This window comes from Rhinocladiella mackenziei (genome assembly GCF_000835555.1).
Source record: "Rhinocladiella mackenziei CBS 650.93 unplaced genomic scaffold supercont1.6, whole genome shotgun sequence".
Lineage (NCBI taxonomy): Eukaryota > Fungi > Ascomycota > Eurotiomycetes > Chaetothyriales > Herpotrichiellaceae > Rhinocladiella > Rhinocladiella mackenziei.
The window spans coordinates 1464408-1479861 of record NW_013550599.1 but is presented as its reverse complement, the minus strand read 5'-3'; the positions used below and the strand labels follow the sequence as shown (position 1 = coordinate 1479861).

Genomic DNA, 15454 nt, shown 5'->3' with positions numbered 1-15454 from the left:
ATATGTAGGATTCTGACGGTGGGCATTTCTCGTTTCCTTTTGTCCATCGTTTGAAACTTGGCACATATAGAGTCTTTATGCTATCCTGAGCAAACATATCAATTCGCAGCCTTCCATCTTCCTTTCCGACAGTTCCAGGATCTTACTCAAGCTGACAATGCCTGATCTCAACGTGGGAATATGCGGTGCCGGCATGGGTGGCCTTGCAGCCGCCATCGCCATATCCAAAGCCGGTGCTAAAGTGACTGTTCTCGAAGCCGCCCCTGAACTAGGCGAGATCGGTGCAGGCATTCAAATGACTCCCAACGTTGCCCGGCTCTTGATAAAATGGGGAGTCGACAGAGTCATCGGAGACAACCTGGTTGAATTTGAGGAGTTGAATATGAGGAGGAGGGATGGAACACCCATCGGATATACGAAGACTGTTCCCCATGTGCGGAAGTCAGTGATTTCCCCAAGCGAATATCGCTCAATGCTGATGAGATGGTGGCCAGAAATCTAGGAGTACCGTGGTGGCTCGGTCAGTCACGATATCCCATTCACGCTGACAGGGACCAGTACATCGAATGCATCTACACTCTGGCCTCGCAGAGGTCGCGCGAAGTGAGGGTGCCGAGCTCATCATCGATGCTCGAGTCGACAAGGTTGACTGGACCAGTTCCAAGAAAGTCAGCGTCACCACGATCAAGGGCGGCAAATGGACATTCGACCTCTTGATCGGCGCCGACGGCGTGCGCTCGGCTGTCCGCAGAAATGTTATGCCCGACGTCAAGCCCGCTCCGCCTACTGGAAACTGCGCGTACCGCGCCATCGTACCTTACGACCAGGTCCGCAATGACCCCATCGCCAAAGAACTCGTCGAGAAGTTGACGATGGAAGTCTGGATGTCCGATAAGGCGTATATCATCTCATACCCCATCTCGAATGGCACGCAGTTCAACATGGTTTTAAGCCATCATGTGTCAAAGCTGGTGGATGACGTAGAGGATATCGATATGGAGAAGGACTTCAGGCAGACGTACAAGGATTTTGATCCAAGGATAAAACGCATCGTGGATATGGTTCCCACGGCGTGACGATGGCCATTGCTGGTAACTGGCCCGCTCAAGACGTGGTCGACACCGGAGAAGAATGTCGTGCTCATAGGGTAAGGAGAGTCCAATTGTTTCTCTTCAGATTCCCTGACCATTAACCAGCGACGCCGCCCACTCGATGGTCAACCACATGGCCCAAGGCGCCGCGACCTCTATGGAAGATGGCGCATTCCTGGCCCGCGCCCTTGCGAGAGTCGTGCAAGGCAAACTCACCCTTGCGCAGGCGATCGAAGTGTACGAAAAGGGCCGCATGCCGAAGGCGTTTCATATCAGAGTTCCTCCTTTTCATTCACTGACACCTGATGGACAGTGTCTATGGCTACGACGCCGAACAGGACGCCGAACTGACCATCCAAGCTTACCTCGATAAGCAGGAACCACACGATCCAAAGACAGGGGTGACGGATCGCGAGCTTGAGAGGTTCATTGGCTGGTGGTGGCCGAAGGACAAGGTCGAGTTGAGGGCGTCGAAGTTATGAGTCACCCCTCCACGTGAAGGAATGTTTGAAACGAAAAGGGTAGAGGAAGATCTAACAAATCGAAGACCAGAGGAATAAAATCATGGTCAGCTATCTTCTGTCCATATTTTATCCCCAATCTCAAACCTAGGCAATAGATTTTCCTCGAGATTGAAGATTACCTCGCCATAGAAGATTTTCCAAAACCCGCAATCCTCAAAATTGTACGAGTCCGAGTATGGATCAGGATGAGAGCAGAGGTAGAATCGGACGGCGCGCAGATACTCTTGCATCATGGCCATATCGTCGGCGTGATCTTCCAGCAATCCCGTGCAACGCCTCGATAATCAGAGCTACCGTCTGCTATGACACCCTCCTCAACGGAGCGGTTGAGATACAACTCGAGGAGAATTACACCAAGAGCGCGAACATGAGTGTTTCGCCGACTTCTCTGTCCTCTGACGGGATCTTTCTCATTGTATTGAGATTCCATGACCGATTTCAACACGGACCGTGTGAAGCCCGAAGCCGATATCGGTCCCGCGTTGGCCCCAACGGTTGCGGCTATCGTCGACGAAAGAAATGCTTTTGGTTGTCCAGTTCATCCGCAACCAAGGACTGTTATGGAATTGAAGCAGTGATATCGGCCAGGTTTGCCTTTTCTCGGTGCAACTAGCGCTTTTGGTCATATGATTTCAGCCTTGACATCACCTCTTGCAAGCTAAGTAAGGCAGCTGTGTTGAATTGTTGTTCTTTGTCGTGAGAAGTTGGCAGGACCCAAGCCTGCTCTCTTCGGTCGACATAGATGTGTAAATCGAGGTTCGCATCCTGGACTTTTCGAATTTCATTGCAGATGTCGTCCCAGAAGATCACACCTTCGGTTGCGTGGGCGCTATCGTCATTCCCAGACACTCGAAATTGGATGTTTTTCGTGCAGGACTTCTCTAGCTTTAGAATTCGGGCATACACCTGACATGGAACATCCGAATCCTGGAACAGCATCAGGCGGAATCTTGACTCGAAGTCGTCCTCGAAGGCCCACTTCATGAGGCTGCGCAATGTTGCATTTACACGTCTTGCGGAGAATCTGAAATAGTCTTGGTGCTGTATCTCGGAACGAATAAGCGGTGTGAGCTCGTCGGTTCTTTTGTTTCCATTGGAAAGGTTTGGTACGGTCTGTGGCAGTACTGAGCTTTTCCAAGAGATCATTGCATCGTTTGAATTCATTGAGCATCTCATTTCTCCCAGGGCTGTACCAGCTGAATTCGACGCGATCAATTATGCCAAACTTCGTTTTGTCACCAAATATCAACATTTGCTTAGACTCAGTATAGATCTGGCCCCAGTAAGCAGCCTGTGGTGGCGAAAGGTTAGTTGGCGCATGAGTCAAAGGAGGGTTTGGAGCGCTGCTGCTTTAACAAAAGCAGAGGAAACGCGGTTTAGGATCTCTATGAAAGGGTCGTACGATTCTGTAAGCTGTCTGGAGACCTTCCTAATGGTCTCTGGAGAGGACCACGCATCGCCCGTAGGATCTTCGACGAACTGGGATTGCAGGCTCGCTGATAGATCGGTGCGGCCAATGATGCCCTTGATATACAGCGACAACAGCGTCCGTCACTGTTTACGCTCATCCCGGTACTGGAAGAGAATCAGGTTCTTCTTGATGGCGCTGAACAAATCCCAAGCCTTGTTGATAATGTTCAGCCGCAGTGATGAAGATAGGTAAACACGGCCAGCACGAGACCGGCAGCTTCGAGACCTGACAGGATTACTCATGGTTTCTTAGTAAGGGGAACCATCGAGGTCATTGCGACGGATGTCATTTGATTGTCGGAGATGATCCTGGGGGAAGCAGGTGCCGATATAGGTTGAGGGTGGGGGGCCAAAACGGGCGAAGCCGACAAGGAGGGCTTGCGGCCCGAACCACTCGATTATTGCTTGATTCAAGTTTGAGGGATCCCAGGAATTCTTGACCAAACCTTGAAAAGGATTACCCAACCTCTTGATATTTTGCACCGTCGATTGATGAATGCTGTCGAGGCCGCTGGGGTCCTGAGACTAACTACTCTGCCGTTCGTATATTCGAGAGACGTTTAATAGATCGAACTTGCCTTAGACACTATGTTCTCATGGCTAGTAACGATTCACTTCCTGAGCCCTTACGCGGCGATCGGAACGGGATAGACGAATGGAACGACTAGACGGATAATATCGCCATCGCAAAGGTAGCCAGAGCCTACCACTTGGCCTTTCGGGACATTAGGGACTGCTGAGGCTCAATCTGCCACTGTTATCGGCCGCATTCCCTCCTTGTTCAAAGAGTCCTCACTGCCTCGGGCAATGCCACTTTCAGCCTCGCTGATCTGGACGACGAATTCGAACAATTCCGGATATGGGCTCGCAACCCCGGAGCCTTCGCCCCAGATGCCATCTTCGAAACGAGGGAAGATTGGATCGCACACCAGAAATGAGGTGTGAGGGTGACGAAGAAACTCATCCTCCCACTCACTTTACGCCTGAGGATGATTTCGGCGACCATCTTCAAAAGCACCATCCCGAGGATGTTTTAACATTTGGGATGGACCGATTGCTGAGGACGTCGGGTTGCCCGTCCCTCCAGCCCTTCAGCCGCTGCCCTTTCTGTGAGATAGCGCGCACAGATGGTGTTGGTCGAACGAAAGTGGGCCAGGAGTTTCTCCAAACACACATTGCCCGTGAGATTCTTTTGCGGTTCTCGTTGGCACTCCCCGAACGCGAAGACATTGCGGCTGATGGATCCGACACGGACCGGCCACCAAAGAGTCGCAGCACAGTCTGGCATCTTCTATATGTGTCGCTTGTCTTCCCATCTCACGCAGAATTCAACGAGCCAGATCCCTGGAGACTGCCCGTGCCAGAGGCTGAAGAAAGCATCTGGGAGGAATTTCATCTTTGATCAACAGATGAAGCTCTTTCCGGCCAAATTGTGCCGTATATAGCAGTAACCGACGAACACCGACAGTTGGGTGATGATACTCAAGGCAGGATGCGAATACCCCTCCTAGACTCGTACGAAGTCATCGAGCACGATCCGATCATTTTCAGAGTCATGAAAGACGGTAAGGGGGAAATCTGGGCGTAACACATGCTACAGCACACAACGTCCTGGAGAGATGAGCCCGAAATTAAGGGAGAGAGTAGTGCGAAAAACGATTTCGTCACTTCGGCGACACATGCCCCTCGTTGTAACCGAAAACGTCAGTATCAACGTATTTTTTCCAGGATAAGAGACGCCTGAGGGGTCCGAGGCGACGCGGTTAGATTGCCCAGCCTCCGTTAATATAGTTAAAGCAGCGCCTAGACACTCCCCCCACCTTTGGACATTTCGTTGATCCATCCTAACGGCGACCCGCCGGCGCTGGATTGCTCGCGTGTCACCACTCTGGCATTCTTCAGCACATCGTCCCTGCCGGTCTCGCGAAATCAGCACCTCTCCTCAACTTCGACTTCCTCTCCCTATCTAATCTCGACGACACTCCTCTGGCCCTTCTGGGATCAAGAGTTCTCCCTCACCAACCATCCTCCACCTCACACGATGGCCACCAAAGCCGCGACCAAACGATTGACAAAGGAATACCAGCATATTCAACAACATCCTCCCCCATATATCGTTGCCCATCCCTCCGAATCAAACATCCTAGAATGGCATTACATCCTCACCGGTGCCCCCAATACACCATACGAAGGCGGTCAATATTGGGGTTCACTGGTATTTCCGCCTGATTACCCTTTTGCACCACCCGCGATCCGAATGCACACTCCCAGTGGACGATTTCAGCCTTCTACCCGACTATGTTTGAGCATAAGTGACTTCCATCCCAAGTCGTTCAACCCTGCGTGGTCCGTGTCTACAATTTTAATCGGGCTCATGTCATTTATGAACAGCGATGAGATGACGGCGGGAAGTATTGGGGGGACACCAGCGGAGCGGAAATGGTATGCGGCTAGATCAAGATGGTGGAATTCAACAGGCGGCGGATCGGCTTCCAGACCTGTTCCGGGCATTCATGCGACTACGAAAGGAGTGGGAAACATCCGAGCTGGAGATGGCGGAGTCAAGTTCAGAGCCGAATGGCCAGACGAAGACAAGGAGAACTGGGCATGGATTTCTCAACATCGCATTGACCCCATCACCGGGCGAATGCTTCCGGAGGTGGAGGGTGAAAACGTGAACTGCTCGCCAGAGACAAAAGCATTGCGTCGGATACTGGGAGGCAGCACCACCGGAGTTGGAGCGGTAGTTCAAGGTGGCCAGGCTGCTCGAAATGCCGGTCAGGGCTGGATCTGGAGACACAGAATATGGATCGTGGCAGGCTGCTTGGTCTTGTATTTCATGCTTGCGAGAATCTTCGGTGAGGGTGACAGACTTTCATGACCAACCTACACGTAAGAGACGCCACGGGTTTTCCGTAGGATCCAGATACTCTCAAGCAAAGAGTACGGAGTACGGAATTGTGTCTTCGGGTCAGAGTTTGCGTGAAGTCGGACCATGTGTCAACCACCACCAGTGGAAGTGCCGTTTTCTACACGGAATGGACTGTGACTTTCCAACAAAAATGGCTGTCTGAGAGGGTGGTCCTCCAGTAGGCATCATGTTTAGTCCGCAGGGGAACAGGGGTCGAATGCATTCCGGAGGCGACAAACGGAGTAATTAATTAAAGCAGGCCCCCCTTCTTTTTTCGCTTAAGATCGGCAAATTTACCGCCATGACTGAGTGAAAAAAATTTAGATGGAGACTCTAGAAACGCCACCGCACCAAATGCAGACAACGTTTACCATGTCAGATGTGCTGGGACGCAGATATGACTAGACCTCGGAGGAACAAGGCTCTGGAACACACTTTTCTCGAGGGCCAGTTTGCCCACTGCTCGTTCACCATCGAAGTCTCGCCCAGTGCCGACGAGTCACCGGCCCCTTGGATTTCAGCGACCAAGGCCAAAATTGCAAAAATCTACACCCCCATCTTCCTGCGCCAGTGCGCCGAGTTACTAGTGTCCTTCCTCGCCTATTCCTCGTTTGGTCGGAACCGCACTGAGAATAGCCGCGGTTTCGTCGCTCTTGCCCCGACTTTACGGTGGGCTGGAACATGTTCACAACTTTATCTGCCCATGGCCGGCATGTGTTTGATACCAAGGTCCCTTGGGGTTCCTCCACGACGATTTTCCTTTAAACGCACCCTCGCCCTCCGAATTCTCGCGGGAGGTCTAGTCACGATGAGATAGTTATACACTCTTCCTCGGAAAAGAATATCAGCCGACGCTCGCCAGCGGGCTGGGAGTTCGTCTTGTCGGACGAACGAGCTGCGCATACTATCTCCTTTAGAGTGATGGACCGTAAAGATGCGCGGTAATGCTTGTGATAAAGGTGACTCTCTCACACGCAACCTCGATCGCTTCGGTCGCGGTGACTGACAAGGAAGTCCCACACAGGAACCCCAAACGAATCCAGCCTCGCTTCCTCGGTTGCGTCTCGGACTGCCCACTTCACATTCGTGAACCAAGCCGAAGATTTAGCTGCTCTGCCGCGTAGGAAAATCAGCAATCAGAAGCAGCGCTTAGCCATTCGATCCCATGTTATGCAACGTGTTCGACATTTGGAACTGGCATCCGGGAAAAAGAGGAAAATTGGACGCGAATCTGTCAAAAGGCCCGAGCCAAACAAATCTCGCGGCGGATCGAGTGATTCTGACTCCTCGCCCAAAAAGGGGTCGACACCGCCGTTCCCCATTGCGATCAAACACAAGCCAAAGTCTGTGGTGCCTTATGTGCACGCGGAGAGCGAAAAACTGCCTGTCGGGGCGAGGGCTTCAGGACACTTCCCTCTGCATATGGCCCCGGCTATCGATGAATTCGACCCCTTTGAGACCCTGCCAAGCAACCGTGTGCCGCATAAATCTGTGGAGAGTTTGTTGAAGTATTGTGAGTTAGGGCCACCGCCCGTGAGCTGAACGAGAATTGACTTCCAGATCAGGTTTTGACGTCCTTTTGCCGCTCACGTTTTCGGTGGAGACTAAACACGCCCGGGAACGGCTTGCTCGGCAGGGAATGGTCCTCCAGAGCAAAATCTCGAGTCCCGCCACCTTTTTGGGATTTATGGCCACGGTCTCTGCTCATAGAGCCATTACTTCCGGCCACCATCAAGATTTGTCCCCCTCCGTTGCAAACCATGATGATCTCATTGTCGATCCGGACTACAAAACGGTCAAGCATGAAGCCATTGTTGCCGTTCGACGGAAGGTTGAAACGTTTCAAAAACTCGATCAGGATATGGTGGAAGCCTGCTTCGGTTTAATCTCCACCGCCACTGTGGTGGGCAATTTCGAGGAAGCGAGAATGCATCTGGGAGGCATAGCCCAAATGATGGAGTTGGTTGGTGTATCCGAGGGTTCCCTGAAATGGGTTCCAATCTCGAATGTCAAGGTTTCCGTGGGACTCTTGTCACGACCCATTTTACCTCTTCCTTGGTCACGCCAGCCGATACCAGAAGTTATAGGGAAGCGAATTTCGCCGGCCCCCGACTCCGATATGGTCCGCCTGGGCTGCTATTTCATCCTCTTGGAGGACTTGAGCGATTCACTACAGGGTCTATTATCAATGGGCCGAGACATTTGCAACTTTTGCGAGCTGAATGCCACAGACCCCCAAGGATTGTCATCGCTGGAGAACAGCGTCCTCCAACGGAAAGCTATCGAGCTAGAATATGACCTTTTAGCTTATCCATACGAGTCAAACGCGTTTCGTCAAGACCGTGACAAGGAGCCACTCCTCCCATCACTTGAGGGAGTGGTACGTCTGGCCGTTCTCGGATTTCTTTCATTCACTCCTCACACCATCATGCCGCCAACAGGCCTAGGTCGAGCATTGACACATCACCAGAAACGAGCCGTTGAGGCGTGGCTGCGTGAGAAAGATGAGAGCTGCGGCGTCTCAGAACTCAAAGTTATATGTTGGGCGCTCTTTATATTCGTACAGAACTCGTCCAAACAGCCGGAGGAGACATTCTTTACCCGACTACTTTCCCGGCTCATTCGCAAACTCTGGTTCCTGTCCTGGCAAGATGTCGAAACCACCATGTTCGGCTTTCTTTACATTCCGAAACTCCAATCGTCCATTTGGAAGGCTATCTGGGCCACCTCACTCGAAGGCATGGCGAACACGGGGCAGAGTAGCCACTCGACTTCCAAAGGACCGTAGCATTGGACAAACTCAAGAGCGCCCTTATTGACCTTGTGGTCTGTTATCCACCGGGACCACATCCGACACAGCGATACGAAAAAGGGAGGCTCTCTTTTTCCTTCGCTTGCATCGCCCAAAAAGACCATTGATTGAATAAAAGACAGGATAACAGACCAATTGAGCATGCGAATGGACAGCGTCATTATACATGTAAATCTACAGGCATTATTTATGGAAAAGAAGAGGAGGGTGAAAAATCCCTAGAGAGCGACATATCCACGCCCAAAAATAAGGAGTAGTCGGTGGGACTGGCCGCCATCATCGAATACCCCATATCAATCCAACTCCGTCATTGCATCCATCAGGCAGGGAGTCATACAACGGGCTAGGCCATTGGAGCGTTGATGCATTCTGTTTTCGTACTATGACAGTGACAATAAATTGGAGTAGGAAAACTCTTTGAAACCTAAGTCTCGTCCGTTTTGTCGTCCAGAGGTTTGTTCATGGCTCATGACTCATTTCTATTCGCATGATTCCCCGCGGCGGCCTGCCGAGCAGCGCCTCCTGTTGCACGATGCCAGAGATCGCCGCCCCATCTCATTGCTCGTTCGGCTGCCGCGGTCGGGCTATCCAGAGCGGGCCGGATGTCCAAGTAGAAGACGGGCTCGCCCGTGGCCTGGACACCGCCGGAGTAATAATCGATAACGTAGCGGACCTGCTTAACGGAGCCGTCGGGCATGGTACGCGCGACATACCAATCGTGGCGATCAAAGGGAGGTTCACTACCGAATTTCTCGGGCATCACATAACCCAGGGCGGAGAGTATGCGGGCTTTGGGTGTCGGTTCATGAGGTCGGCCCTGGAAACGAAGTAATTTAGGGCGAGCGTTCTCCTCGGGATCCGGCAGGCCCATGGCTCGTTGACGGGCACTCATCATTTCATGTTTTGCGCGGTCCATGGCGATTCCTTGTTCTCCTCGACTACATATCTCCCAGCCGTGTACGAGGCCTTTCCCAAATATACGTTCCCATTCCTCGATCTCCTGCCAGGCGCCTTCGTTAAGGAAATTGTGGACGGCGACCATGGATTCGACGGCGTCGGTGGGGGTATCCGTGTAGCCCTTACGCAGCATTGCGTTGTACATCTGTTGGGGGGACGGGTATTCCCAGTTCAAGTTCGAGTCCCCGCGCGGGATGGAGGAGATTTCTCGTTCTAACGGGAGGGAGACATCTTGTGGCGAGTCGGCTGGTCGAGTATTGGATAGCGAGGGCATGTAGTTTAGAGGATTGAATTTGGAGAGCGTCGACGAGGAGGAAGGGGTTGACCGGGTTGATTGAACTTGTTGTTCAGAGGATTGAAGTTGGTTGGGAGCTGTCGGGTTGCGGAGGGGATGATTGGACGATTGGACAGGACATGAGAAGGGCTGTGAGGAGGATTGATCGCGGCGTGGAGGAAATGGTGTTGCTTTCGAGTCGGATTGGTGCATAGGACATGCTGGCTGCGTAAAGTTAAGTCGCTCGAAGCTCTACCAAAACATGAGAAGAAAGACATACGGGAGGAGTAGCAGGTTGATGTGAAGCAACTATTGATGCATTGGGTTTCGGGCTGTCCGCCCAGAACCAGCCCATCGTCGCGGCGAAGTACTGACACTGTTAGGAAATGAAACAGGTGAAAGAATGGGGAGTTCACAAAGGTGACTGAGTAATAAGGATAGAAAAAGATGCCGCAGCCGACCACAGGGACAAGGCTCCGCTCCACTCCGCTGAAAAACCAAACTTTCAAGGTTTTTCGCTTCACCTTCCCAAAACAGTCCAACGTACAGAGTACAGCCACATTACCAATCAAATTGCTCAGAAACTTCTAGATTTACCGCTTCTTTACAATTTATTACGATTTTGCCGGCAAAATATCCCAACCATCATTTTCCCAATGGATTACTCCTCGCACCCCTCGAAACCTCGCGTGATACACGTATCATGATTCAAACTGCACTCTTATTCCAAGTTCCATACGAACAAATCCGTGAGAAGTAGGAAGGCGGTGAAAGGGGCGGAACGTAATAGAAAATACAGCTAAAAATGAAACAACAGGACTATTCAGGGAGGGGACAGTATATATCCGCTTTCACCTATTGCCTCTCTCTACTGAAGGGCTACTTAAGCGTTCATTGTTGGCCAGAATAGGCAATGCTGGCTTGGCATTATCACTCTATAGTGACACCTGAGGCAACTTATACCCTCAACCCTTTCTACCTATTTATGTTGACATTTATCAGAGTGTGCTTTGAGATAAATCAATCAATATTCTCTCCCATACAGTTCATCATTCATAATCTCTTGTACTTCAGTGCTCCCGCTTCTCGCCTCAGTACACGCCTGATTCATCAACAACTTTCCCTGCCTGATTCCTCTATCAGCTTTTTCTGCTCCTTCAACATTGTGCCCTCTGCTCTTCGAACTCCAACATGAATACAATTTGCGGACCCAGCGATGGGACACCTACATGTACACCCATGTCAAGGTCATCCTCAAGGTCATCTACATCAAAAGAGACTACGGCAGTGGAGAGTTCACCACCGAAGTTATCGCCCTTAGAGGGATTGGAAGACGCTCGTATGTATACGTACAGAGGGATCCGAGACCTAAAAGAACGTGTCCACTCGCAGTCTGCCGCTTTGATGGATGGTCGTACGAATCAGCAGTACCTTGTTTTCAGGGGTGTCACAAAAGGTCAACTTGAAAAGATTGACCATCAGCGCGCCAACATAGGGAAGCATACTCGGATGAGCCATTACGCGGATAGCAATCTATTGGTTATCAAGCTGATGCCCTCAGCGGCACATGAAGGCGCGCACCTCTCACTAGCCCGGACAATTGATTACGCACTCTCCAGAATGGGCCTCCCACAAAAGTGCTTATATCTTGTTGGCGGGACAACGTACAAACTCCCTAATTCCTCTAAAGAGGATGATACGGGATTCCGCCCCCTCCCGGCCCGGGAAAGGGAATCTGACATTGTTTTTGAGTCTGGACTCTCTGAAACGCTTCCTCGTCTGAGACATGACGCAGAATGGTGGATTGTCAACTCTGGAGGAGATGTCAAGATTGCCATCATCATCTCAATTAAGCGAGCACAGAAGACGCTAATAGTCGAAAAGTGGTGCCTTTCTTCGCCTCCTGCATATAGACCAGCCACCAGAAGCCACCCAAATCCCAACACTTCAATTCCGACAAAAGTCCAAGAGCTTACTATCACCCAAAATCCCACTCCACAACTAGGTCTTACCACTCAGTCGAATACCATCGGTCAGCCAATTGTCACCGTTCAGCCAGGCCCTGCCTCAGCCTATGACGTTGCTGGAGCGCCTCTGATTCTCGAATTTGACAAAATCAACCTCCGAGCCGCTGTACCGCCAGAAGGCGACGTCGTCTTTAATGACGCGGATCTTGCCGACTGGGCGGATTACTTCTGGAAGGGCGTTAAGTAGAGAGATCACAATGGTTATGGCAGGATCTGGGGAACACATTGTGGGACTAGTAACGGCTAGTGGTGGGTCGGGCTCTCGCTGCCACCTTGACTCCGGATTACCGCACCCCGTTGCCGTTACCGCACTACATAAGCGACAGATCTTTGCAGGAATCTGTTGTCTCAGATGAATCAGACTGCGGTTGGCAAGCGCGAGCGCTGATTGGTCTGCTGAAGCGCTGAAGCGCGACCCAATCAAAAAATTCAAAATCCTTTTTGCCAAACGAGTCTGGGCACCGATACATGAAAGTGGCCTTGCATCGCGTTCGCCGCGTAATATTTAAATTACCACCACCAAAATGAACGTATTGGACTGTGATCATAGATTCTCACGGTCTTCGGTTTCGCAGATCCTCTCCATAAACCACGTCGACTGAGAGGCCGCGCCCCCCCGGAAAATGTTTAATCCGTTAGGAGTTGGGTGGGCGACGGGGGATTTCATCGGATCCAATCCATGACTTATATGGTCCACGGGATGGATCCAACGACGGTGATCCCGGAAAATATTTAATCCGATGACGGTTAACCGGAAAATTGTTAATCCGCCGAGGGTCGGGTGGTCCATTGACTGGATCCGATGGGCCGGTGGAGCACGTGGTCACGGAAAAAGGTTAATCCGTTAAGGGTTGAGTGGTCCATAGACTGGATCCGATGGGCGACGAGGGGGGAATTTCATCGGATCCAATCCGTGGATCATATCGAGTGGGGACTAAATACCAAGTTGCGGTACTGAATCTTGGTTTCCGTAGGGTTTTTTGATTCCCAGGTTGCAAAACAGGGCTCGTTTGCGAAGCATGCTGATTGACTGATGCTAGGCAGGTTGAAGACACAGGCCATAGTCAATCTTTTTAGAGACGAGGCGCTGAAGATTACAGATGGGAAGAAGTGCCGGCTGGTCCACCAGGACGGATTTGCTACAAACATCAGTATAACCATACGCACCGAGGGACAACTTACAGATTTGCGACTATCAGCTTGTTTTTCAAGCCTGACTAGCTGAGAGCCAGTCTCATGATCTCGAGGACTACATCATCACTCCAAGAATCCTCCGATCGAGCCTCTCTCGAACATATAATTGCTGCCTCTTTAATGCTCTGAACATTTATCCAGGAGTCCCGGATCTCGAGGAGCGAATGGCTATGATCCTCCTGCCACTTAACATGATCCAAATTCCGTCGGGCCACAGGATGTCCCTCCAAGTCCTCTCGCAACTCATTGAGTATCTTTACTGCAGCCTTTCTTATTCGGTCAGGAAGCTCCCAATCCTGGTCTGTGAACGTCCTTTTGTCCCCATCGTCCGCTCCTCGCTCGGCAAATTCTCCAGATAAAGTTGGGAAGGGGTCGCGGAAAGTTGTCGAGTCTGCGACTTCGAAGATGGGCTTTTCGTCGTTAGAGACGTCGGCGTCGTGGGTATCGACTGGCTGGTCATCGTCCAGCACAATCGGGTTGTCTAGCACAATACGTCAGTACGCACCGTTCACATATGCTCCGTGCGACATGGGATCTCCATTACTCACCTCGGCTGGCACCGGGATGAATGCAGGTGGGGTTCGTGGCAGCAGGATTGGCACTATGCTCGCTGTTGCCCTCGTGACAACGGTCCTTGCTGGTCCTGTCGACGGAGTCGAGTGATGCGAAAGCCTTGCAGCTGAGGTCGTCATTTCCTCCAAACCCTGTTCCGCTCCGCGCAAAGATATCCTGGAGAGACGAAAGGTCACTGGTTTCGATTTCATAGTTAATGTCGTCGTCATCTTTGTCGTCTTCTTCGCCGTCTTTAATTTTGTCGTTGTCGGTCGCGCCGGTGCTGTGGGCTCTAGCAACTCGAATGCCGCGTTCATCGGGATTATGACCCGTTGGCTCCAAAATTTCTCGCTCTATCAGATTCTCCCGAGCGGCGTCCCGGTGGGAGGGGGTCAAATCCACAAAATCGACGAAATCCGCATTGCTTACAGACGTCGCCTGTTGAGGAGATTCTGAGCTTTGTCTGCTCGACACCCAACTAGGATGGCCGACTGTGGGAGATTTGCTGAAGATCTGTCTTTCGAAGGGACGGTGTATTTTCTCGAGGTTGATACGCGATGAAAGTCGTCATGATGGGAGCGTAGATGTAAAGCAGGAGAATGGATCTGACGGTCGAAAATAACGAATTGGTGCCATTTATACAGACAGTTAGCACTGCCCTCATCGGCTTCTCTGCTTTTCCTCGTCCCACAAGGCACTGTTCAACTTTCAACTGCCGAGTTTCAATCCTGGCCTGCCAAAAAATTCCTCTGCTGGTGTTTCCACCCCCCGCCTTGCCGGGGGGGGAGAAGACCATCACGGCGACGAAGTGGAGCGGGTCATGCCACCGAAACGTTATAAGAGACAAGGGCTTCAGTTATCCTAAGGGTGGCATTGACCGACGGCGATAGTGGGTTCCAGAATGAGGGGATGGCATGAGGGCGCTGATTCGTTTTTCAAGGTTCTGAGGGTTCAAGGACGATGAGAACATCCTCGATGGTTCGAAACAGCTGCCTTCAGTGGTTCTTTGACGATCCTGCAAGCCTTCTTCGAAACTGATGGCTAACCCCACAAGCACATGCCCGCCCGCTATTGGGATCATCATCTGGAATGGAGAATCAACATCTGCGCTCGTCCGAGCGAAATTATGTCTTGCCCATCCCAGAGTCCCACTTCGTACCGCCGTTCTCAAGTCCCGTTGCGGAAACCTCTGCACTGCTTTCAGCTCAAAGGAGACTGCAGCTGAGAATCCACTTGTAATATGCTGACGTGCCCCCTGCCGCCGGATGGCAGCCATTTCCCGCGAGCTGCTGAGGGCCGAAATGAAGGACTCAGCCCCACATCGACGTTGCAAGTTCGAGGCGAAGGGACGGTGCAGCACGGGGAGTTGAGTGTCAACCACGGCGTCTAAGGATATTCGATTTTGCTATTATCGGTGACAACGATCTCCCTGGGCTTTTGCAAGTCCGGAACAAACGCCTGAGGAACCCATTACGCGGATTCACCTTCGCAAGGCGGTACAAGGGGGCTTGCCGACGCCAACACCTTCAGGACCCTGGTCGAAGCGTAGATGATGGACGGGGTTAGCTGAGTCGGCAGGTTGTGCAGCCGGTGAAAGTCAAATGTTCCATGTAGGAATTGGGGGCTTGAGGGGGCAGAAGTG

At 51.6% G+C, this 15454-nt stretch overlaps 7 protein-coding genes across 7 annotated transcripts; 3 read left to right on the top strand and 4 right to left on the bottom strand.

Moving 5' to 3' along the window:
* Positions 1-157: 157 nt before the first annotated feature.
* On the top strand, positions 158-1573 carry Z518_08335 (uncharacterized protein; the record flags this gene model as incomplete). Its single annotated transcript, XM_013414076.1, has 6 exons — positions 158-441; positions 495-520; positions 559-1061; positions 1110-1147; positions 1197-1355; positions 1405-1573. 6 exons carry the CDS (start codon positions 158-160, stop codon positions 1571-1573), a joined length of 1179 nt encoding a protein of 392 aa, XP_013269530.1.
* An 86-nt stretch (positions 1574-1659) lies between these two features.
* On the bottom strand, positions 1660-1854 carry Z518_08334 (uncharacterized protein; the record flags this gene model as incomplete). Its single annotated transcript, XM_013414075.1, has 1 exon — positions 1660-1854. One exon carries the CDS (start codon positions 1852-1854, stop codon positions 1660-1662), a length of 195 nt encoding a protein of 64 aa, XP_013269529.1.
* A 370-nt stretch (positions 1855-2224) lies between these two features.
* Z518_08333 (uncharacterized protein) lies at positions 2225-2599 on the bottom strand (the record flags this gene model as incomplete). The annotated part of the gene is made up of 1 exon (XM_013414074.1): positions 2225-2599. One exon carries the CDS (start codon positions 2597-2599, stop codon positions 2225-2227), a length of 375 nt encoding a protein of 124 aa, XP_013269528.1.
* Positions 2600-5126: 2527 nt separating this feature from the next.
* Z518_08332 (uncharacterized protein) lies at positions 5127-5966 on the top strand (the record flags this gene model as incomplete). Its single annotated transcript, XM_013414073.1, has 1 exon — positions 5127-5966. The coding sequence occupies one exon, from the start codon at positions 5127-5129 to the stop codon at positions 5964-5966; it is 840 nt and encodes a 279-aa protein (XP_013269527.1).
* A 964-nt stretch (positions 5967-6930) lies between these two features.
* Positions 6931-8784, top strand: Z518_08331 (uncharacterized protein; the record flags this gene model as incomplete). Its single annotated transcript, XM_013414072.1, has 3 exons — positions 6931-6994; positions 7021-7509; positions 7562-8784. 3 exons carry the CDS (start codon positions 6931-6933, stop codon positions 8782-8784), a joined length of 1776 nt encoding a protein of 591 aa, XP_013269526.1.
* Positions 8785-9274: 490 nt separating this feature from the next.
* On the bottom strand, positions 9275-10394 carry Z518_08330 (uncharacterized protein; the record flags this gene model as incomplete). The annotated part of the gene is made up of 2 exons (XM_013414071.1): positions 9275-10264; positions 10320-10394. The coding sequence occupies 2 exons, from the start codon at positions 10392-10394 to the stop codon at positions 9275-9277; spliced, it is 1065 nt and encodes a 354-aa protein (XP_013269525.1).
* Positions 10395-13283: 2889 nt separating this feature from the next.
* On the bottom strand, positions 13284-14383 carry Z518_08329 (uncharacterized protein; the record flags this gene model as incomplete). Its single annotated transcript, XM_013414070.1, has 3 exons — positions 13284-13741; positions 13809-14317; positions 14367-14383. 3 exons carry the CDS (start codon positions 14381-14383, stop codon positions 13284-13286), a joined length of 984 nt encoding a protein of 327 aa, XP_013269524.1.
* Positions 14384-15454: the final 1071 nt, after the last annotated feature.